This window comes from Rhinolophus sinicus, chromosome 11 (genome assembly GCF_057876585.1).
Source record: "Rhinolophus sinicus isolate RSI-liver-muscle chromosome 11, RSI-T2T, whole genome shotgun sequence".
NCBI classification, from domain to species: Eukaryota; Metazoa; Chordata; class Mammalia; order Chiroptera; family Rhinolophidae; genus Rhinolophus; species Rhinolophus sinicus.
This window is the reverse complement of record NC_142511.1, coordinates 11,872,124-11,895,281: the sequence shown is the minus strand read 5'-3', so window position 1 is coordinate 11,895,281 and position 23,158 is coordinate 11,872,124. Positions and strand designations below refer to the sequence as shown.

General features: G+C 46.3%; 1 protein-coding gene across 19 annotated transcripts in view; it reads left to right on the top strand.

Moving 5' to 3' along the window:
* The first annotated feature begins 819 nt into the window (after nt 1-819).
* RGS8 (regulator of G protein signaling 8) overlaps nt 820-23,158 on the top strand; it is a 40,271-nt gene continuing 17,932 nt past the window's right edge. The window contains exons 1-5 of one of the 19 annotated variants that reach the window (XM_074322515.2): nt 820-1,087; nt 13,882-13,955; nt 15,876-16,004; nt 18,434-18,535; nt 19,388-19,452. In XM_074322515.2, coding sequence (XP_074178616.1) covers nt 15,979-16,004; nt 18,434-18,535; nt 19,388-19,452 — 193 coding nt within the window. In that variant the 5' untranslated portion in view covers nt 820-1,087; nt 13,882-13,955; nt 15,876-15,978. Of the gene's footprint in view, nt 1,088-2,500; nt 2,526-10,478; nt 10,632-10,681; nt 10,859-12,642; nt 12,787-12,843; nt 12,953-13,223; nt 13,552-13,881; nt 13,956-15,875; nt 16,005-18,433; nt 18,536-19,387; nt 19,453-23,158 lie in introns of those variants that run through there. The other 18 variants (XM_074322518.2, XM_074322517.2, XM_074322514.2 and 15 more) reach the window with 18 other exon arrangements.

Here is a 23,158-nt window from a genome sequence, read left to right as displayed (position 1 = left end):
CAGCTCCGGGGCCTGTGCACTGAACCCACTGCAGGTGGGTGACAGGTCGAGGAGACTCTAGAATCAGACGTGAAGTGTTACCCCTCACTCTCAGAAGCTGCTCCAGCGCCCCAGCTGTCCAGAAGGATTTGCTTCTGCCCATCCAAATGGAACTTTGCAGACAGAAGCATCACATGACACACTCTCTCCATTCCCTCCTGGGCCTCCCCTTGCTCCCTTGTGGCTGCCCCAGCCCCCCAGATCAGAGGTTGGGCAGATAGATGGCAGAGAGGGCACCCAGGCTTGCCTGCAGCATAGAGTGACAAATAACACTAAATATTGTATGCATTTTACTCTTTCATACCTGTTTTTTTCTCCTGTTTGAGAAAGTTGCAGCTGCACTTGTTCTAAATTACTTCCATTCCAAATCCCTAAGCCAGCATGGCCTTGCTCGTTGGTTGTGGAAGGAGAGAGAACACTGAAGACAGGCCAGAAGTAGGTGGCTTTGTCCCTCACAAAGCAGATGCTTCCAGCCTGGTCCATTTTTGAACCAAGCAGGTCATCCTCTCCCCCATGCCAGAACCTGCTTCCCCACTGTGCAACCCAGGGACTCTCCTCCCTCCCCCACCTCCACCCTCTGCCACCCTCCTGTGCACTCTGCCTCTCTCTGAATTCTCCAGAGTGGCCAGCCCCTCGGAGGCAGCTGCCAGTGAGGGAGCTGTCAGCGGGACAGCCACACACTCAGGCAGTGCCATCCTGCCTGAGTCTGTGGTCCTCCCCCGGACTCTGCCTGGCAGTGCACATCATCTGTCAGCGTGCCCCCTCCCCTCCCTCCGCCTCCCCACCTCCTCCCCTGCCGCTCACTCTTTCCCTGTTCATGAGCTACAAAGCCTGAGAGGAGACGAGCCAGACTGAGTGAGCAGCACGTTGTAGCTCCTCTGCTAGGGGCCTGAGGTGAGGTGGTCACCCCCCCTGGCCCCCCCTCACCCGCCAGCCTCTCCCATGTGCCAGGGGGTGGCTGACTGTCACTCAGGGCTTCACCAAGCCATGCCCAGCTGGGGCCTGCGCCAGCTACATCTTCTCAGCTGCACTGCCCACCGCCGGACAGGTAAGAGAGAGCAGCTCCCTCCAGTAGGACTTGAGCAGGTCCTGGAACTGGCCATCGTGAGCCACGAGTCGAGTCGTGCTGAGAGGTACAGGATGCCTCAGGGCAGAAAAGGCACTGTCCTTTTGTCATGATCCTCTGTTTATTCTCTAACAGAGCTCCTCAGAGCGGGCTAAGCCCATCACCCCTGCCAGGAGCAGGGGTGCAGGAATCCGTCCATTCTTTCCCGTCAGTGGGTGCTAAGCTGCAAATGTCCTTTCTTGTTTTTTTCTCCTCAATCCCAACTCCCCAGATTCCCTGAAACTGTTTTCTGGTCCAAAGGGATGTTGTTTCTTCCCTCAGGTGCCTTTAGGGACTCTGAAAATATCACAGCTTGATGTCTGGACTAGGACACTGTCTCTTTCAGTCTCATTCATGTTTTTTTTTCTGCTGTTGTTTTAAGTGGGTCTCCTGCACGGCAGTCTGACCGCGCACAGTGCCTGTTTTGTTTCTGGTCAGGGTGCAGGTCTCCGGTGTCATGAGAGACTAACACTAGTGACACATTCCGATGCAGAAGGACTCCCAACCAGAAGGACATTTAAATACGGTGGCGGTCACCAATTTCTTTTCTTCCCCCCAGCTTTGTTGAGGTATAATTGACAAATTAAATTATAATATGTTTAAAGTGTGCCACGTGATGACTTGGTATGTGTATACATCGTGAAAGGGCTCCCACCATGGAATGAACTAACACGTCCATTGGCAGGTCACCAATTCTTTTGCTTTAAATCTTTTTCAACTTTTTATTATTATATACAATGTGGATATAACATCATAGTTAAATGTTTGCTCACATACTGGATTGTTTTCTGAGACATATTCTTAGAAGTAGACTTGCTGGGACCAGGTTTTGTGTTTTTTGTTTTGTTTTGTTTTTTGAAATATATTTGATAGGTAATATTCTGTTAGTTTCAGGTATACAACATAATGATTTCATATATGTATATATTGCAAAATGATCTACACTAACTCTAACATCCATCACCACACATACCTAGCTACAATTTTTGGAGGGGTGGGGTACAGGTCACCAAATTCTAAGCAGTGAGCTGAGGGCACAGTTGCCACCTACAGGAGGAGATGAGACCCTAGTATCAGCTAAATGGGTTCTTCCCAGAGCTGTCCAGGTAGAGACTTTTGAGGATATAGAGGAGAGGGTAACTTTTCTCTTTCTGTGTTACAGCCACTTAATATCAGTCCATTATTTTACTATATACTGACGACCTGGCTTTCAGTTTGTTGAAGGTCCTATCTTGGGGTGTTTTCAATCTAATGAAATAAGAAGGAAAGCCTATTCTGCAACTTGGGTTATTTTTGATTGTTTGTTCCTACAGATTTGGAAAACTTCTGAGTGTTTTTGGAAGATAGAGGAGATGCTGGAAAGCAAGGGAATGAGATAACTGTTAGTATGAGATCATATAACTGCTTGGGAAAAGTTCAAAGCTCTAAGCATGCAATGTGGTATTAAGCTGTTATTATGATGGCTGTTATTATTATTTTGGGACTGATAGCGCCATGAGCCCTCAGTCAATGGCAAACTAGCTTATTAACCACTCATTGTCTGCTCTCTCCTTAGAGTAGCTTTCCTGGAGGGGGGCAGTGGGAGTGGGGTGAGTGGGGATTACAGTGTGGTCTGTAGCCCACTATGGCCAAGCAAGCCTTAGGGACTGGGCCCGTCGGGCATTTAAAAAAAAAAAAATTCACACAGTGCTTAACATGCAGAGGAATCCAAAAACTTCCTGTCTTCTTTGTCCAGTTGAATTAAACCTGCTAATGAAGCCAAGGTCTTTCTCCTATGGGTCAGTGACCTCTGCCCTGCAGAACAGGGGTCCTTAGCTACGATAGCCATTTCACAGAAGCAAGGTACTCCCAGGGGACTGAGTGAGAGTGTGGGTGGATGGCTGAGCAAAACCCATCATATTTCCATTAATAAACCCTCCAAATGTGGATCTCGTGATGTGTCAGCAGCAGCAGCAGCTAAATACGTTAAGGTGTTGTATAACACGGAGAAAGCTCTGGTGGTCCCAGGTTTCAGTCTCTCTGGGCCCTTCACTCAGGGCTACTGAACAATTTTGGTTTTATCATCTGTAAAATGGGCACAGTAACAAGTGCCCAGGTTACCTCCAAAGGTTTCTGTGAGGATCAACTAATAGGAATAATGATAACTTCACATTATCAAGCTATGCTGGGCAACTGCTTACTATTTTCCCTATGTTATGCTGTTTAATCCTCTCAAATTCCCAGGACAAACTGAGACCCAAAAAGGTTAAGGAACCTGATCAAGTTCAGCTAAAGAAGTGAAAACACTTTTTAGGTTGTGACTATGCTATACAGATGCCAGTTTTGTTGTGCATAATGACATCATGGCTTAGAATTTTTGTCCCGTCAATCCTATCCCAGCATCTCTGTTTTGTGCTTTCTTATTTCCTCTTTGTCGAAACACCTACATCTCCCAAGGTGCTAGAAATGCTCCTTACTTCCCGTCTGTGCTTTCACTGTCCAAGAAGCATCAGCATTCTCATCAGGACCTTTATCAGTGCACACTGTGTGGAATTTCCAGAAGGCTTTTGAATTCTTCAACAAAAGGTCCTAGAACCAAGAGGGGCTCAGAAAAGCTAAATAGCTTAAGGTAGATTCCTACTAGAGCCTTGTCTCTCAAGGAAAAGTGTCAGAATTTGCTCAGCACCTTTGTGCATCTGATTCCACCCACACAGCTCTGGTCCCTCCTCCCGCCCCCAGTGCAGGCTTTAATGCACACCCAGCATTGCCTAAAAGCAACGCATCACATTTCCCAGAAGGCTCTGTGAAGGTAGGAGCAGAGGCCGATGGGAGAGCAGTTCCCTGGAGGCCAGGTCTCCACGCTACTATTTCCTGCCATTGTTGTTGCAGCCAGGCCCATCCCTGGGTCAGGTGGCTGTGGATTTCCTGTTTGCATGACTCTAGGTGGCTGGCTAGAATGGAGCTGGAAGGGAGGACATAAAAGCCACTGGCTGAAGTCATTAAACATGGAGGATTAGAAAGAGCTTATTTTATATGCAGAGGAGAGGGTGAGTGCTGAAGCTGCTTTCTGTCCACAGCTGTAGACCCTGATGGTAAAGCTTTTGTTACTGCCTGCAAAGGGGAAGAGATTAATAACCAGCACCCTGGCACTGCGAGATAGGAGGAGAGAGCCCCATTTCAATTGTGGCAGTGCCTCGTGTTGTCATCTCATCCCCAGGGCTTTGAAAACTCTGTCCCACTGCTTCTCCATCTCTGATCCTGCTACCCCTTTCTCTGTAGCCTCCAGCTTCACCCCCATTTGGTGTTGGGCCTCTGCTTCCTATGATTCCAATATTATCAACGTGACTTCATGTTTTCATAAGGATGAATAACTTACGACCCATGTATCCCATTGAATTCTTACAATAAGAAAAGAAGTGGGCATCGCCTTAGTAATTTTGATTTCAGAGATAAGAAAGCAAGGTCTTAAGCCAAGGTGACCCAACCATGAAGGGGCAGAACTGGAGCTTGCACCCTTGTCACCTGGCCATGGAGCCTGTGCCATTTCTGTGACTCCATGCTGCCTCTCCTGGCCAGCATCCTGCTCCAGACATGGTCTCACTCACCTACCTGCTGACTGTTCAGTTAAGTTCAACAAACATTTATTAAGCTTCTTCTTCCTGCCAGGTACTGTGCTAGGTGTTAGAAATAGACAAAAAATATATATTTTACTGATGTGATGTAATGTACCTATGCCTGGTACATTATCTGGCACATAGGAGACACTTAAATGTAAGTTGAATGAATGAATGAATGAATAAATACACATTCCTGCCCTTGATTAACTTACAGTCTAGTTAGGAAAAGAGAGTTATAGGCACCTAATCATGCCACGGGGGGAGAGGTAGAGAAGTATGCGTGGGAGCAGTGGGCACTTACAGAACGTGGATGTACGGGGGAGGCTACTTGGCGGAAGTGGTCCTGAAGTGCAGCATGAACGATGGATGGGCACAGGGAATGGCAGAAACGAGGCCCAGAGGTTTGTGTGCAAGACTGTGAACAGTGTGGAGTTGTTGGAGCATAAAGCACAAACCAGGTGAGTGGTCGGTGACTCTCAAGGTCGGCAGGACTGAGATCTTAGGGAAATTCTGTCTCCGGGTTTTTACTAACGCTTGGACTTTATCCTTAGGGCTAGCGGGGCTGATAAGCTTGTGAGAGAAGGGAACACAGTCACATTTGTGATGTCAACAGGTGGTTATGGCTGTAAAATCGAGTTGAATTTAAGGACATGGGTTGGATCACAGAGACCAAAGACCACAAGGATGTGAACCAGGGACTGTGAACCAGAGCAGTGGGAGTAAGGATGGAGAGGAGGAGACACATGAGGAAACTAGGAAGGAGACTTAATCAGTAAGATTTGGTCATTTGTTGACTAAACGAGATGAGAGAAAAAGGAGTCATCGCTGATTACTTCCCTCTTTCTTCTGGCTTGAGTTACTCAGTGGATGGTGGTGCCAGAAACTGATAACAGGAATTCTAAAGAAGGCAAGACGTGTGTGTGTGTGTGTGTGTGTGTGTGTGTGTGTGTGTGTGTGTGTGTGAGATGGCGGAGGGGAAGAGGGGTAGGGAGAGGAATAAAATGGGTCAGGAAAAGAAAGGGATACGATGTGCTCAATTTTTAGATATATTTGCATTTGTTGCACTTGTGAGATATCTGAGGGTTATATTCGGCTGCCCATGAGCTATAAAAACCCGTATGAGTGGGAGAGGGGCCAGAATTAGAGGGAAATATTTAGAAATGGTCAGTATTCTCAGTTGTTAAGGCTATGGGCAAGGATGAGATTAGTCCAAGAGCATTTCAGGAGGGAAGAGCAGGAAACCGAGGTTACAGGCAGGAGAATACCAGCATGTGTGGGGTGGGCAGACAAGGAGTAGACAGTGAAGGAGCGTGTAAATAAGGCCCACAAGGTCAAGGGAATGGAGACACCAGAAGTGAATGGTCACCGTGGCAAATACAGCAAAGAGGTTCATGAGGTTGGGCCATTGGACCTCATAATACGGAGGTCACTGTTTCAGGGGAATGTGTGTGTGTGTGCCAAATTGTGAAGGATTAAGGAGGGGATAGGAAGTGTGGAAACAGGAGATTCTTTCAGGCAACTTTGCTGACAAAGGGAGGAATGCTGAAGGGGAATTTTTTTTTAATGAAAGTTATTTGTAAGTATAGAGTAACATGGGGGAAGAGAGTAGATAAAGTAGTAGCTAAAGTAAGGAAGGAAGGATGGGCTGAAGGCCAGAAGGGGAAGGATTCACCACGAGTGGACACATCTGAGAGTGGGGGGAAGGAAGGAAGGAAGAGTGTAAATGTGGAATGATTTGCAGGGGAGGCGACGGGGAAAGTGGTTGGCCACTGGGAAGCTAATTTGTAAAAACTGAGTTCACTGTTTAAGGCTGAGGTTACGATAGGAATGTGGAGGGCTGGGGAGATAAATTAAGAGGTCATCATTTGCATCCACACCCAGAGTTGACTTGTCCTGGATTCTGGATGTGTAGATGGGCAGCTCAGCAGTAGGGTGAAAGGATGTAGCTGGATTCTGCCCGGGAGCTCTGGGCTTGAGTCCTGGAGATTCCTAAAAAAAAAAAAAAAAAAAAAAATACCTCAGGCATATTCTTAGTGTGTTTTCTGCACATGGTATCTAAGAGTCATACCCACTCTAAGCCTCCATGAATTTTATCACCTATTCCCTAGTAGTTAAATAATAAGTTTTTCTGAAAATGGATTTATACCTGAGGCAGAAAACTTACAATGGAAAATATAACAGAAATCATTTCCCATTCAAATTGCTCCCTTCTTCTATATATATCAGTTTCCTTGCACTAATAGTTTAGACTTCGATGCTCCTTTTACTGAAGCACACACTGGTTACACTATTTGAAAAAGATGTCTGCACAATTTCAAATACACATGAATCAAGTGTCTAGAATAATAAGCCCACCAAACTACCACCCAGCTTCAGCGCCCCATACACCTCACCCTAGATGATTTTGAAGCAATTCCCAAATAGCGTATCATTTCAACTCTAAATGTTTCAGAGTGTATCTCTAAACATAAGGATGCTTAAAGAAAAAACCTCAGTATCGGTATCACACAAATATTGATGTCTAATCCATGCTCAAATTTCCCCAGTTGTCTCATCATGTTCTTTTTTTATGGTTTTAAATTTGAATCAGGATCCAAAAGAAATTTCATATCTTGCATTTAATTGTGTTTCTTAAGATGTTTTTTTAACTCTGATGACGATTGCTGGAGAGAGAGTCCTTATTCGTATTGTGTCTACCTATTTTGTCATATTCCCCAGTGTTTGTATAATTCAATTTTAGGAGACCTAAGGGATAATTGCAGTTTAGACACCAAAGCCTCCTAAGTTTAATTTTAAAAATCCTTCTAGAGACTCTTAGAAGGAGAAGTATCAAGATAATGAGTAAAGAAAAGAGGATAGAAAGGAGAAAAGTTTTCAGCAAGTGTAAGAAGAAAAACGAGGGCTCAAAGAGGAAGAAAAGAAAATGGAAAAGGTAACAGAAACCGTGTAAGCCTCCTATCCACCAAGAAGCTTGAAAATCCTTTCAAGTGTGTTTCATTCATTTTTGTATCACCTCGGTTAGGAAGTGGTAAAGATGAATCTTTAAATAATAACATTCTACTTCTTTAGTGCATTTCCCCAAACAGCTTAGCAAAGCGCTGAGCAGACATCCTTCAAGTAACCCTCTCGGTAATGTAGGGAAGTGGTAGGAATTCCAATTCCCATTTTACAGACGATGAAGCAGTTAATAAGGCTAATAATAGTGGCTCACACGTTTGCCATTCGTCAAGCTTTGTGCTAACCCTCAATTACATGTTCTCATTTCATCGTTATAACAAGCCTAAGATATTGGTGCTGTGATAGTCGTTTTGCCCACGATGAAAATGACACTCAGAGAGGGAGAGAGTAACTTGCCCACATTTACAGCTCTGGAAAATTAGGAATGGGGATGGGAACTCAGCGCTGTCAAACAAACCCCCTGTTCTCTTTTTCCAGGTCGGTCTACTTTCCACTAAGTCAGGCATCTTTTCTTGCAAATACTTGCTCGCTGGCAAAATTCCACTGAAAGGGAAGGTCAGAGCAGCGCCAAATAATAGTGTCCAGTGTATTGGAATTCGCAAGGCATTTTTCTTCCCACAGCCTTTGTCATGTCTTTCTTACAACCGCCTTGAAAAAGAGACAGGGCAGGTGTGTGAATTTATGTTTTACAAAGGAGGAAATTGAAATACAAAGGTTTTGGTTCTGTTAGTTAGTGATCACATAGCTAGTCAGGGAAGTTACTGTCACGGAGCTAGTTAATGGCAGAGTTAGGATCACAGGCCCTGTCTTCTCACTCCAGATCCTGTGCTTCTTGGGTTGTCTTTGCAGACCTCACGGGCCCACACCTTTAGCTGCGACTTCTTTCCCTGTCCCCTTTGATGTTCCTTGTGAGAAGTTGAGCAGGCTTATTAGAAATTAAATATCCAGATGCTTGAACTGACGAACAGGAAATGAGGCTGCTAATGCTCAGAGGAATGAAATTGAGATGCTTTTTTTTTTTTTTTTTAGTAGAATTTTGGGCCAAGTGGCCTCTTTCTGTCCTTCCCTTCCCTGTGTCCTTCCAATCTCCATGGAAACCCAAAATCAATGCAGCATATGTTGATTCATGTTTCTACTGTGACTAGGAAGCCACACAGTGGAAATTGCTTTTAAAAGATTTGTGCAGAGCTTTAGCAAGCTGACCAGAATTCAAATCCAAATGATTTTTATTAAAAGCTTTTAATGCGAGACTATCCAAGGTGGTATGCTGAGTAAATAAACACGCAGAGGGGCATTTGGCAATAAACCTCCTTCACTATCGTGACTTTTAAAAATATTATATTGCAGACTTTAATTCCCTTTATCTTCAATTTAATTACATTTTTGTGGCCTGTTGATGATGCCAGGAGTTCCTTTTGCTCTTGATTAATTCCACCTTGCCCTGACCAGTCTGTTGGGAACAAAAATTTGCAAATGCCTTAGGTACCCAGACTGCTGCCCCTGTGTGTCACTTGCATTGGGCTGGCTTCAATCTAGACCTGGAGAGTGAGGAATTCTAACGTGTTCCTGCCATAAAGGACCCTCGGCAGTTTTTCAGACTTTTTTTTTTTCACGAACTCAAAATCTAACATAGTCTATATTTATTCCATATCTGCTCCACCCGAGGCAAGCGGAGTGGATAGCAAGGGGAGTCAATTGTAAAATCTGTCTTTGTGGATCATGTGGTCATTTAAGAGGCTCAGCAAACATACACCACAAGGGTACACTACAGACGATGATGCTGGCTGCCAGAGAATCACGTTGGTAGGGTGGTGTTGGGATGGAGACGGTCCTTCTAATGGAGGGAGTTCTGAAAAAGCTTTGGAGAGGAGAGTTTTCAGCTTGGTGGTAGTGGGTTACGAGCAGGAGCCGGGAGTTATGAGGCAGATCCAGAGTGGCAACATTCTGGGCAGAGGAATCGAGTGGTGTGTGTGTGTGTGTGTGTGTGTGTGTGTGTGTGTGTGTGTACAATGGGATATAAGATTAAATAGGTAAATGGGACCAAATTATTGGACTGTCAGGCAGTACAAGGAGCTCAATGGAGTCCATCAAAGATTATTAGACAGATGACTTGCTTTATGGTATCTGTTCAGTGGGTAACCCTCGTGGTCGGGTATGTGCCAGGAGGTTTGTGGGGGACAGGGGTTGATGAAACGGGGCAGGAAGATGAATGATTTAGTGCTGCTGTCGAGACCAAGATGGCCAAGACTATAATTCTGACCCACCTCAGCCTCTCCGCCAAGTACGTTGCCACCAAATATGATCAACAAGGACACACCCTACAATGACACAGTGGCTGTCTGAGATGATGGGAACATGCCTGATAGGCCCAGCCACCCCCAGGACCCCCACAGCCCAAGCTTGGAGTGGCTGAAGAAACTGTGAGCAGCTCCGCTGACAGGGAGGAGGCCCCTTCCCAGTGGGCCCCAATAAAAATGTGAAAACCAGAAAAAAGAAAGAAAGATCAGTTATTTAGGAGCAGTGAAAGGTCATGCACTGCGCTGGGTACCAAATAACATCTGACATGGCAGTGGTGCTGGATGGAAAACAATGAAGTTGAGAAACACTTCAGACACATAAGGACAATGTGTAAAAATCACTGCAGCAAGGGGAATGGAGAAACAGAAGCCAAAAATGCCTGCACTTGTTACCCGGAGGGGCCAGGATGGAGTGATGTCATAAGCACACATAAGGAGCCCAGCAGGAATGCAGGATTTGGAGGGAAAGGTGGTGGTTTCTCGGAGGCAGCAGCATCTATGGGGTCTGAGGGGGTGGGGCTATCTCACAGGCCTCTAGAAAAGCGGTCCAGAGCTCAAGAGAGGGAGGACGAAAGAAACACTGATTCTAGAGAGAAGTGGTGGCTGGCGCCTGGATGGAGTGGGTTTCCCAGAAGGGTAAGTGCAGACTGGGAAGAGCGGAGAGGGGCAGGGTGGCCTGAGCAGCCAGAGCAGGGCTTATAATGACTGTTTGCCTGGGGAAAAAACCTGCATCGTGGCCAGGGGTGACATCCTGTGCGCGGTCAGCAGCCAGCAGCTCAGGAGCAGTAACCTGGAAAGAACCTAGAGCTGTATGCCTGGACCCCGGCTCCGAGCCCGCAGATGCTGAGTCCAAGCCCAAGTGGGTGAGTGGCTTTCTCATCAGCTCTCCACGGCTTGCCTTTTCCTGACCTCTCCTCGCCTTCAGGAAGGGATGCCTTGCCAGAGCGCTTATCCCTTTGGGTCAGCTTAATTTCCCCCCGGAATTCTTTATGCACTTGTCTCTGTAGGAAGGAAGATTAAGTTAGACGCCCCCACCCCCCAGGGGGATGTGTGCTAACTAGGTCTGTGCTTCTCAAACTAGGGTGCTGTGTGGTTGGTTACTTCTTGGTGTTCAGGAAGGTTTTGGTTAAAAAAAAAAAGTCTGGACTAGTTTTAGTTTTCTCTTTTTACACATGCTAGGTGCATGTCCGCACACAATCTTATCCCTCTGCTCTTTACAGTCCTGCTCTTTCTTTTAAAACTCTATTGTCATATCTTTATTTAAACATTTGGGTGGGCTATTGATTTCCTGAGACTGTATGATTGCTCTCAAGGCCAAGAAGATTCTGATACCTGATGAGGGTCGGTCAGCGTTCAATTGAGGCTTGGGCCCATCTGCAGCCCTGCTCTACCTCCTCGGTGCCTTTGCATCCTGGATGCCAGACTGGGCAGCATGAGACTTGAAAGACAGCTTTATGCCACCGTTTTCTCACTGGTACAGGAGTCCCATTGATAGCACTACTTGTTGTGTTAAAGCAAGGGGCAGAGCAGAGGCTGGAAACATGACGGTTGGTATCACACACCAGCTCTGCCACTTATTAATGGCTTGTCTGTTTCTCCACTGCGAAACGGGGTGGATAAAGGTGTCGGTCTTGTAACTGTTGTGGGGGGTTAAATAAGATCACGCAAGACCCGTGTTTTGCACAGTGTCTGGCACATACTGAGGGCTCATTAAACATCAGCTGTGTGAGTGGAACCCAGGGGTGGGTCCGCCTTATGGTATAAATGTGTCTCGGATTAGGGAAGTGGGGATCGATGGGTTTTTTTCTCACCACTTTATCTGTGTGCCTGTTTCTTATGGTGCCTTGTAGCAGGAAAATGCCCAGAAGCGAAGGATTCTCTTTTATGCTTAAATTCTAACCCCTAGCTAGCATCTGGGTAAGACAGGGCTTATAAGGAATGGCAAAGATTTCTTTTGCATCTCATTTTGAAACACCAAGTTCCCTTTACCTGACAAGAGGGGCTGTGGACATTTTCAGAGAGAGACAATGAATCACTGTGGAGGCAGCATCAGAATTTTGATTTCATCCTCTTATCAGGCAACGTGTGGTTGCGGCAGAATCATTTCACTGCGAGAACACAGGTTATGCACCAATAGATCTGCTAGGAAAGACTGGGTCCCCGCATGACGTGGTAGAAAAAGCTCTGCTGTCAGAGTCATAAGAAAACCAGTTCTGGTCTTTAAGCTGCCTCTTAAGTACCGTGTCACTTTGAAAAAGGCATGCCACCTTTTCTAGCCTCAGTTTTTTCATCTGTAACATGGGGATAATAACACTCTGACTGTGGCATGGGGTCGTTGAGTGACAATACAGGAAAATGCTTTCTAAAGTGGAAAAGGTTAAACAGATGGAACCTAATATTTTTATTAAGAAACCATCACTTTCCATAGAGATTTCTGCCACCTCTAGCAAATGCTGTCTTCTGGGTTTCAGAAATGACTGGCAGCCAAGGCTAGGCACCTTTGGAGCTGGGTCTAGCCTGAGGGACCAAGAAAGGAATGAGAAGCTAAGCTTTGTGCCAGGGCAGTGGCTTGCAAATTTCAGCACGATCACCTGGGCAGCTGGGCCCCACCCCCCGGAGGTTCTCAGTCTGTAGGTCTAGGGGTGGGGCCTGAGAATTTGCATTTCTAACACGTAGCCAGGTGGTGCTGGTGCTGCTGGCCCAGGGATCACACTCAGAGAGCCACTGCACGAGGGCAAGCAGGAAGAGTGTCCTCCTGAAACGGGAACAGGAAACGGGAAGGTCTCTATGGGTAAGGCGGTGCAGAAGAAAAAATGTAGAAGACAGCAAAATAGAGCTAATGTGCAGATTGGGCAGAAGAAAGGGGAAAGTCTTGCTCCGTAACAAATGCAAGTGGGGGGAAGTTGCTAGGTGATGGATGAGGGAGAGAGGAGGATTTCCACTGTAGGAAAAACCAGGTGAGAGGCAGGAGCACGGAGTTGGAAATATACATGTTTGGGGAGGTGGAAATTTCTCATTAAGAAGTGAGGAGTGGTGGTGGGCGCTCTGGGGGGGGGGGGGGAGTGGAGAAATGCCTCTGTAGAGTAAGGGGGGAGCTGAGATGTGGCAGAGGGGTTAATTAATTTCAGGGCTGTGTGGTTTGGCTTGGTAGTGCAGCACAATAGAAATTGGGAAAAAGGGGGTGGAATTTAGATGTGTGACCTGCCCCGTAGCTTTCTTGCTCTCTGCATTTATCACATCACATCACACCCAGCAAGACAGCCCCCCTCCTCCTGGCTCATTAGGAGATTTGATTCGGCTTGGCTCCTGCTACCAGCAGCTGTCTGGGGCAAGATCTTTATGCTCCCTGCTCCCCAAGCAGCGACCAGCCTTCAGCCAGCAGCACAACTCATTAGAAGAAAGCCCCCTGGACACTTGATTTTCAGCTCATTGGTGGCCAGAAAGAGTTAACACGAACGGCTCCGCTGCCCCCTGCACAGCCTCTGGCTTGTGGGGACTTCTCCCTGAGCTGCCGCCAAAGGACCAGGGAAGCAGCTTAGTGAAGCTGAGGAGGAAGGTGCGGGAAGAGTGCCAGGCGAGCTCTGCTCAGGGGCATCTCCTGCATCCTGCCAGTGAGGATGGGCGTGCAGACTGTGCCCCAGAGCCGGAGCCGAGCGGCTGCCCGCTGGGTGTAGGCTGCTTCAGTATTTACTGGATGTGACAAGCAGGGAGAAGAGCTTTCCACGGGGCTGCTCGCTGCCCGGCTCAAGTGGTGGGAGGTGTATTGTGCATGCATATGTGTGTGTAGGGGAGTGTGCGCGCACACGTGTGCCTGTGTGTTCATGCACACATGCCCTTCACCCGCCAAGGATTTGATTGCTAAAAGAAAGATCTGCTCTTTCCCCAGAGCTCCTTAACTCGCAGCCTCTCTGATCGTCCCGTTGGCCAAGAGCTGCAGACCATGAGGACTGGTCAAAGACAGTGAGTATTGCTTTTGCTTTTCTCTTTCCTCTCCGGGTACCCGTGTGGGCTGATTGCATTATCCATATTTAATTAACCTGCCTCTCCATATTGATTGCTTTCTCCCTACTGAGGCTCTTAGTCTCCCTTCCCCTCTTGATAAATTTTTGCTCTTTGCTTTTATCCTCCCCTCCCCCGGAGCTTCCTCTGTTTCCATTATGTCCCATCCTATAGAGTCACCTGTAACTTGATGTCCACCAAGGAAGGCACATGTACTGTGGGTGCAATCACACCCTTGGCCTTCCTGGGCTCTGCCTAACCCCAAACTCTGCCCCCCAAAAGTCAAGGGCCAAATGGGATAACAGCCCCCAGGTGCTGGCATGAATGAGGAAGCTGGGGGTCAGAGAACCCTGCAGATTCTTATTTAATGGGCTCCAAGGCTAAGCCAAGGGGTGGTGGACGGTCTGAGGGGCACTGGTGGGCAGTGCTGGATTTGGAAGAGAGGCAGGCATCTAAGCAGCTCTGGCAAGCCAATGTGGGCTGGCAGAGGGAATGGGAAGAGCGACAGGGCAGTGACAGGAGGCCTGGTGATACCTGCCCCAAATGACCTTGCCTGCTCTGTATGTGGGTGGTAGTCCCTAGTTCTGCTCAGCTTCAGGATTATGAAGGCCCTGTCACAGGCTTCCCCCTCCTCTGGGGCTGTGTCCCACCAGCCAGAGAAAATGAGGCTTAGATGCCCCAAATAGTGATTTCTAGAGAGCCTTACAGGTATAAAGAGCTCCAATTTCCTGCCTTCTGAGCAAGCAGGTATACACACATTTAGGTCCAAGTTTAAGGAAATGTCCCCACTGTCAGGGAACACAACCCATGTCAGTTTCCTGGGGATGAGCCTTGCACAAAATCTAACTAATTTTTTTTTTATTTTTAGCTTTAACAAAGCAATCTTCTTATTGTATTAATCATGCTAATATTGGAGAAGGTATTTTTAAAAGTCTTTGTGAAATGTTCCAGGTAGGATCAAAATTATTTAAATGGATCTTGGAGGGGCCTTATCTATCTAAATTAAGATTTTTTAAAAAATGAATTCTATGTTTGGTGTCAGGCTTCCCCAGGGGATCCCTTTATGGATAGGCTGCTGTCTTCACGTGTTTCTTCCTATCAGTTCTCTTCTGTGGGAACAAAGGGTTTGAAGCCCTGAGAATGGGACCCTCAGGAGAGAGAGATTATCAGTCAGTCTCAGCCTCAACCTCTATATCCCCTTTCCCTGATGTCTTCCCCACCTCAGGTCAGAAACAGGCCAGCGCCTGGGTGGCAGAAGGCCAGGCAGCTTCCATATGGGCAAGAAAGAATGACTTGCCTGTTCATTTCTTCAGCCTGTGTGTGCGATCCCTGCAAAGGGGCAAGCCTGTGTAGTGACAGTGTCTGACAAGCCTCTCTTGGACTTATCCAATCTTCCTCCTGCTCACATCCTCCCAAAGCTCCCCCGCTCCCACCTCTAGGACAGGTTCCAATCTTGGAGGGAGGCGAAAATCAGAACAGCGGCCAATCAAAAGATTCTGGAGCAAGTGCTGCCCCTGCCACCCCCTCCTCTGACTGGCTGGTCACTTGGGCCTCCCTAGAGTAAGGCAAAGAGAACAGTAATGTTTGGCTTGCCAGGCCCATGCCTTTCTCCCCTGGGACATGTGTCCCACTTTCCTAAGGATGGCCAGTAGTTGGGGGAAACAGAAACTCCTGACTAATAGGCAGCCAGGTGAACCCACCCAATAGTGGGTTCTTGTCCATCCTCGGTAGGTTTCCTTGGCTCAGACCAAGCAGATGATTTTGGGGAATGGCACGTGTGGGGGGTGGTATTTGGTTGGCAGAAAGCCATCGGAGAGGATTTGTAGCACAGTAAGATAAGAGAGGGTGGCCCCCCTCTTACAGCAGATTCTTTGATTTTAGGTGAGAGGACGTGAGAGGGTAAATCCCTGTGCCCCGCAGTCTTATCTCTCGCCCTGACGTCCCTGCACACCTGCCAGAGGGTTAACCGTAAGCGGGTGCCTGTATGGCCGCCTTACTGATGCCACGCAGGTAACTGATGCCAACCTATCTTCCTGCCCCTGGCCCTCTGCTCTTCGTCCACCTTCCCACCTCCCCTGCTGTTTGAGCCTCCCAGGGGTACGCAACTTGCCTCTGTCCCCCAGGATTCCTGTGTGGACTGTGCTATCCTTCTCTGGTGCTTCTTGCAAAGTTAAGGCCTTGCAAGCAGGACCTGCCTGAGCACCAAACCCTCCCATCGACGGGTGGAACTTATGTGCATGAGCTTATGTTGAACCATCTAGGGACCTCCCTGAGTTACTGGGACAAGGAAGAAAGATGAGAATTTGATGTTTTGCTTTCTTTCTTTCTTTTTTTTTTCTTTTTTAAGTAAACTTAACCTCTGACTGTTGCTTCTACTCTCATTATTATATAGACCTAACTAAAAGGTCTCAGACCTAACTCAGGTCTCAGAATATTTTGTGGAAGATTTTTGAAAACGATTGGGCAGAATCACGGGTGTCTTGGTAACAAGTAGCACCCTTTACACTGGTCCCTGCTAAACCTTGTTAAATGGCTTGCATGGATCTGCCATTCTTTTGGTAATTCTCTTAATTCATCTTTGGGGGCATTGGCCCGACTGTTCCGTGATGGATGGTTTCGAGGAACTGACTCACTGAAAGTTGGGTTTGGGGCTGGGCTGCAGCCTGAGCAAAACCTTTACTTGAATTCATGGAATGTGATGGCTCAAGGGCCCTTGATCAGTTGCTTGCGTATCCTGGTGTTCGAGCGCCCTGTGATTTATAAGAGGGAGCAGACATGAGCTGTTCATTGGCGCAGGCCAGAGGATGGCTATAGCCAATGTTTTGAAATGCCACAAAATCGATGGCTTCACAATGCGCCTGGCTGAGAGGGGAGCTGGGAGCCCATGATATGCAGTTTTCCGTAGGAGAGGCAACATTTCTGGGAACTTGGATGTTTCAGCCTTCACAGGCTCCTTCCTTGGAGATGGGCTGTGGGATATAAACGTTGTCCATCTTCGCCAAATATAATACCAGCCCAGTAGACATTTGTTAGGTTTCTGTGAACAATTAGCCCAGGGATAAAAAACCCATTTGAAGGAAAAGGAAGAGATAGAAATGGATGACCTCCAACATCTCTGCCTAGGCCTAGGATTTGTGGAAAAGAGGAATTCTTCCAGGCTGGAAGAATTTCCTTTCAACATGGAGAATGACATCATCTAGGATTATTTCCGTGGCAAGTTGTTACCAATGTGTGCCTTGCAGTCCCCTTTTATAAGTCATTCTTAAGTCCTGATCTGATTATACCAAATCCCTCCCACTTACCTTTACCCTCCATGAGAGGAATTGCCATGGTTAAAGGTCAGGGGTCAGTAAACTTATTCTGTCAAGGGCCAGAGAGTAAATATTTTCGGGTTTGGGAGCCATATAGTCTGTGTTGCAACCACTCAATCTGACCTTCTGCTCGAAAGCAGCTTCTGACAATATGTAAACAGTTGGGGGTTGTTGTGTTCCAATAAAACTTTGTTTGCACAGACAGGCATCTTACAGGCTATAGTTTGCCAACGCCTGGTTAAAGGTGAAAAGGGGCCAATGCTGGGGTTCAGAAAGAGGCATCGTTTCTCATTGGATCCTCCACAATAGATAACTATTTAAGTGTTTGGCCCTTAGGAAAATAAAATATATGAGAGTTTGACACATGCATGTTAAAATTTTAAACATGCTGATTGAGATAAGCCAAACTAGAAATAGGAATATGAGAGCTTGGTTAAGTAAACGAAAGAACTGACAAAGAGGGCACTGGTTCTTCATGGTCGAGTGTACCAGTGGCTCGTCTCACCTGCAGGCCTCAGTCCCTGCTGGTCTGTCGCCATTCGTGTATATCCTCAGGTTTGTGGCATGAGTGAGTGGGAAGAACCTGAGTCAGAATTGACCCGCCTTGAAGCCCCGTGCTTTGTGCTCTGAGACTCTGTGATACGCACCCCTGTGTCATGCAAGCAACCCTCCACTCTCCATGTGGGTCCTACTTCCGGGGTTTTGCCATCAGGAGCTGCTGCTGCTGCCACTTTGCCCTCCCAATGGGAGAGCACACTGTGGAATGTTATTTTATCATCGCTGTATTTCCTTTCCCCACAGAGAATCCTAATTTAGAAATTCTACCAAGCTAACGACCTTCATTGACTTACCGTCAACTTGCATGTCAGCTTTAAAAAGCCTTAGGCCTCTGGGGGCAGGGGACCTATTACCTTTCCTGTAGTCAAGCTAGGGAGTGAGTATATTCCTTGATCTTCTAGGTGTTCCTTCTCTTGTTCATGAACTCTGCAGGGGCACCCTGGGGAGGCTAGGGGTCGGGGGAGGCAACACTGGCTCCTGCAGCAGCGGCAGCTCCAGGGAAACTTGATGGAGCTACTGCCAGCTCTTATCATGACAGTCCCCGTCCTTCTGCCCCTGTGCTTGTTGCAGGAACAAAGGGATGAGGACTCGACTGGGATGCCTGTCTCACAAGTCAGACTCGTGTAGTGATTTCACAGCGATCCTTCCCGACAAACCCAACCGTGCTCTGAAGTGAGTAGTGAGTAGTATGGCCGCTTGGCATCCATCCCCAGGACGCCCACCGTGTGGTACCCGCCATCGGGCTACCGAACTCGTCCTTTTCTAGGGACTGTTTGACCCAATGAGTAAAGTGACGATAAATGCCTGCCTCCTGGTAGCTTCTTTTATACCCCAGAACAGCGAGAGAATGTTTATTTTCCTTTTCAAAATGTACGAGAATAACTTAACTCAGAATACTTTTTGACTCCTTTTTACTTTTTAGAAAACCATAGTATCCAGCACCCTTCTAAGGCTGCGGTGAAGGATATTTCTTCATTCTACTTAGTGGCCAATCTGAGCCCTCAGTTTGGAAATGAACATTTCAATCCACTCTAAAAATCTGCTTAGGTTCAGGTCATCTGGATTCAGTGCCTCTATTATGCAGGCTCCAGGTGATAGGCGATCAAAGATGTTACTTCATTTAACCCTCACAGGGTTCCTTGATGGGCGTCCTTGTCCCCATTACAGAGATAAAGAAACTGAGGTGACAATAAGAGATGGACTCAGGAGTGCAGCCTAACTTTTCTGACTCCAAGACCGGTCTCTTTCCATTGTTCTCTTGACATTTTTAAATCATGGACTTACTTTGGTTTGTTTTTTAGACTGAAAGCCAATATACTAAATTCACTGAATTCCAATCCTGAGATTTTTGTCCATCAGTTATGAAAGAAAGTACACATTTACAGGGATAGAATTTCAGGAATCCAGGTATGGTCTTCATTTGCCCCCGTTGTTTCGATTTGTTCTACTGAGCAAATCTCAGAGGTGGCTGGAGGAGAGAAGTCATTTCAGAAATATTCAAGAGGGATGTTTCTTCTTTCCTAGGAGACTATCCACAGAAGAAGCTACGAGGTGGGCAGATTCCTTTGATGTGCTTCTCTCCCACAAGTGTAAGTAGAATTCAGGTTTTATCCTCTTGTGGCGAATCATCCATAATTTAGTAAAAGTTGCATCAAAGCCTTCCGTGCTTCAGGTACTGTGCTAGGTATCCCCAACAGCTCTAGTCCCTGTCCTCGCAGAGCCTTCTGCCTGGAGGCACATATAGATAATAAAATATAATTTACATGCAGTGGAAACAGGGCCTTCTTTTCCATTTTCTGGGTTGAAAGTGGTCCCAAGAAGCATTCATGTTCTCATTTTAACAGGAAAGAATTTAGTGTAGGGAGTTGGGGTGATGGGTTCAGCGGGAAGGAGAGAGTCTAGATTCCATCCCAGATGTTATTTATAAAATGACCTCCCTCCAAGTCACTGGAGAACCTTGGGTTACTCTCAGTGAAATGAATGTTCTGTGCACTTTGTTATTCACTTGAGTTGGCAGAGTTTTGATGTTCTTGTTGCTTTTTATTTGGGGGGTTTATTACCTCAGCTGTATTGTGCCCCTCAGTTACTGACACGGTGCTAGTTTTACTAGAACACACTTGTTATCCCTCCTCTTCCATTTTTCCCTTTTGTCGTCTTCCACGCCTTTTGTTTCCCACAAAGGCAGAGATAGTTGTGCATATTTTGATGTGGGAAGGGCACTTTGATGGAAGCCAAACTTTGCAGCCCTGGCTTTTTTCTCATAAGCAAGTTCAATACACAGGGTTTTGAAGTCCTAGTGGCATCAAATACTCGGGAGTGGGAGAGCAGGGGTGAGGAAGAGAGAAGGGTCTTTTGAAGAGAAAAGACGTTTTCATACAGATATTTGGCGCTCCTCTTAAATTCGTCTTGTCAATATTAGAAGTCCTGATTAATCTGGGAGCAAAAGGGTTGCTTTTAGTTTAGAGCAGGGGTGTCCAAACTTTTTTCAACGTTTTTCACCAAGGGCCATATGCAGTAAAATACACAAACAGCCAGGCCACTCACTCGAGGTGAAGTACGTATTGCCTCACTGGTTTATTTAAGTAAACTAAATATATTTTTGGAATTTGCTATGGGCCAATTAAAAATGGATCGCAGGCCGCAGTTGGCCCGCAGGCCGCAGTTTGGACACCCCTGGTTTAGAGAATAGTTTCCACTGAATTGGGGAACACGAGTTTATACAACGAAGTGCAAGGCATTGGTTGGTAGTCAGACCTGTGTTCTTGATTTTGACTGAGCTCAGCTGCTAGATAGGTGAGTACCCTGTCGGAGTCCCGTGGTCTTCAGAAGATGTCTTTAGAAATGATTTTGCTTTTGACTGGATGAGCACTTCCCTCTGACTATGCTCCTGATCCTAATACTAATTCAGAAATGCCTTTGAATAGATTTTACATTGAAATGCAAAATCTGAGGATAAGCACGTATTGTAACAAGTAATTTCGTGAGGTAGTCATTTTACTGTTCTATGGATTACACTTAGGAAGGAAAATAAAGCAGTGTAGATACAGCATATATAACATATGGTTATACCCCCAAACAGAAGCGTATGTGGTGAATTTGCCAAGGTAATGGCATATGTATGATAATACTTAGGATTTGATGGGAATGCTTGTTTTTTATGAGGCTATTCTGACTTATTTCCAGCAGTTACATTGGGCTAAACAAGTGTCACTAGCAATTTACGCCTTTTTGGCTGGATTTGATTCAAGGTCATCTTGAAGTTTTGTTTCTATTTCAGACTCATGACTGACTCACTTAGTACAAATCCCTGAGGCTGTTTCCTCATTCTGAAAAGGGGCTAGAAATACCTGTGTGCTACCTGTCACCTGGATACGAGAATCTTCATAGGAGGACCCCTTTGGATAGTTTTTGGTTCTCGGCTCAAAGGTGTTTTGTAAGAATATGGTGGTATTTTCTTAAATGATGCTTTTATTTATCCAATGCAAAATAAAGGTGCCTGGAGAATAAGGTTGCAAACTTTGATGCCAATTAGTAATGTTAAGCCATTATTGAGACAGTTTTGGGTGGTAAAATGAATGGATGGAAGCTTCGGGGATATTTGGGTTGCTGCAGTGGCAAGGCCTGGAGATTTAAGAAGTTTCCTTTTATTTGATTCAATGACTTTTCGACCTGAAGACGTTTGGTCCTGCTTCTGTTAGGGATGCTTTTGGTTTCCAGGAATTCAGTAACACTCTTCTGAGATGGGGATTCCACCAAGGGGTGAGAAGCTGGCACCAGATTGCTTCTTGGGAAATAAACTACAGAAATAGGCTTTTTTGGGTTTAGAAATTCCGTGATGCTTCTTGAAGCCCGATGTTCTGTTTTCATTTCTGTTTAGTTTGGAAATAAAAAGCCAGTGGAGTAAACATCTGTGAGAAGAAAGGGGTCTTTATTCAGGGGTCACTGGCAGAATTTCAAGGTTTTAGAATATGAACATTTACTCCCCGTGAAGGCTGTGGAGCCCAGGTTACCTTGGAGAGCGTTAACAACTTTCTAAAAGTCTAATTAATTTAGGTTAGTGTTGTGACTCAATTAGGGTTGATTAAGCTTTTCCGAAGGGATTGCGTGTGTGCTGGTCCCTTAGGAGGGACAATGGTTGATCAGAGGTGTACCGGGCTTTCAATTAAGACAACAAAATGTCCTAAAAAGAAAGGAGAATCACTGAATGACAGGGCCCCAGAAAAATGTGCGTTAGTTGAGAACTTACTCCCTGGTAATTCTCCACACCTAGGCAGCTGTCCTCCCTGAGTTCAGATAATTATTTTTGTTCCTATTCTGAGTCTACAGAACGTCTTTACCATCCCTGCTTTGCCGGTGTTTTGGGCACTCATTTCTTTTTAAAAAAATGTGTATCGAGTGTTCATTATGTACAAAATCTATGCTAAGCCATTGGTTGGTTGATGAACAGGATAATCCCTCCCTGGTGGGCAACGCAACTTCCTGAGAAAAACAGACACGCATACAAATAACACCACAGATAATGCCACGTGCTGGCTACAGACAAAGGGGCTTCAGGGTTTCTGATAGAATCTGGACGTTCAGTGCTTGCTCCTCCTAAATTCCATCTTGTCCATATTAGAAGTCCTCCCTTCTGGGAGCAGAAGGGTGCTTTTAGTTGAGAGCATTGTTTCCATTTCATCGGGGAACATGTTTCTGCACAGTTAAGACGAACCTTGGCTGGTAGTCAGATTTTGACCCAGCTCTGCTACCCACATGCTGGGAGGACTTGACAGAATCCCTCCGTCTTCTTGGAAAAGCTGCTTCCTCATTTCTACAGTGAAAGATCTGGAGTAGGACATCTCAGAGGTTCGATCCCTCTTGTTCTAAAATGCTGTCTATAGAAACCACTGAGGTTCGGCTATAACTACTTGTCTCGGGCAGGGGGTTTGAGTCAGCGCTGCCCTGCAGGGTTATGTGAAACTACAAGAAAACTCAAGAGGCTGGAGCAACCAGAAGAGGGGCTAAGCCACCTGTGTTATGATGCCTTCTCCTCTCCTTGGTCCTTGGCAGGGTCCCACTGTCTAGGGAGCACCTCACAGATTCCACTCTTGGGGCAGGGAGGTTGGAAAGAAAGCAACTTTGCTATTTTTTAAATCTGAGAATAAAAAATATCTGGAAGGCAAATATTTGGAGCAGTTTTATTTCCTGTCACATTTGCTGACAACCACAGTACAAAGCTGAAGAAGCACCCACTGAGGGCTGGGAAATAATCACTTGTTCAGTGCTCTCTCATTCTCTTCTTTAACTAACAAATGA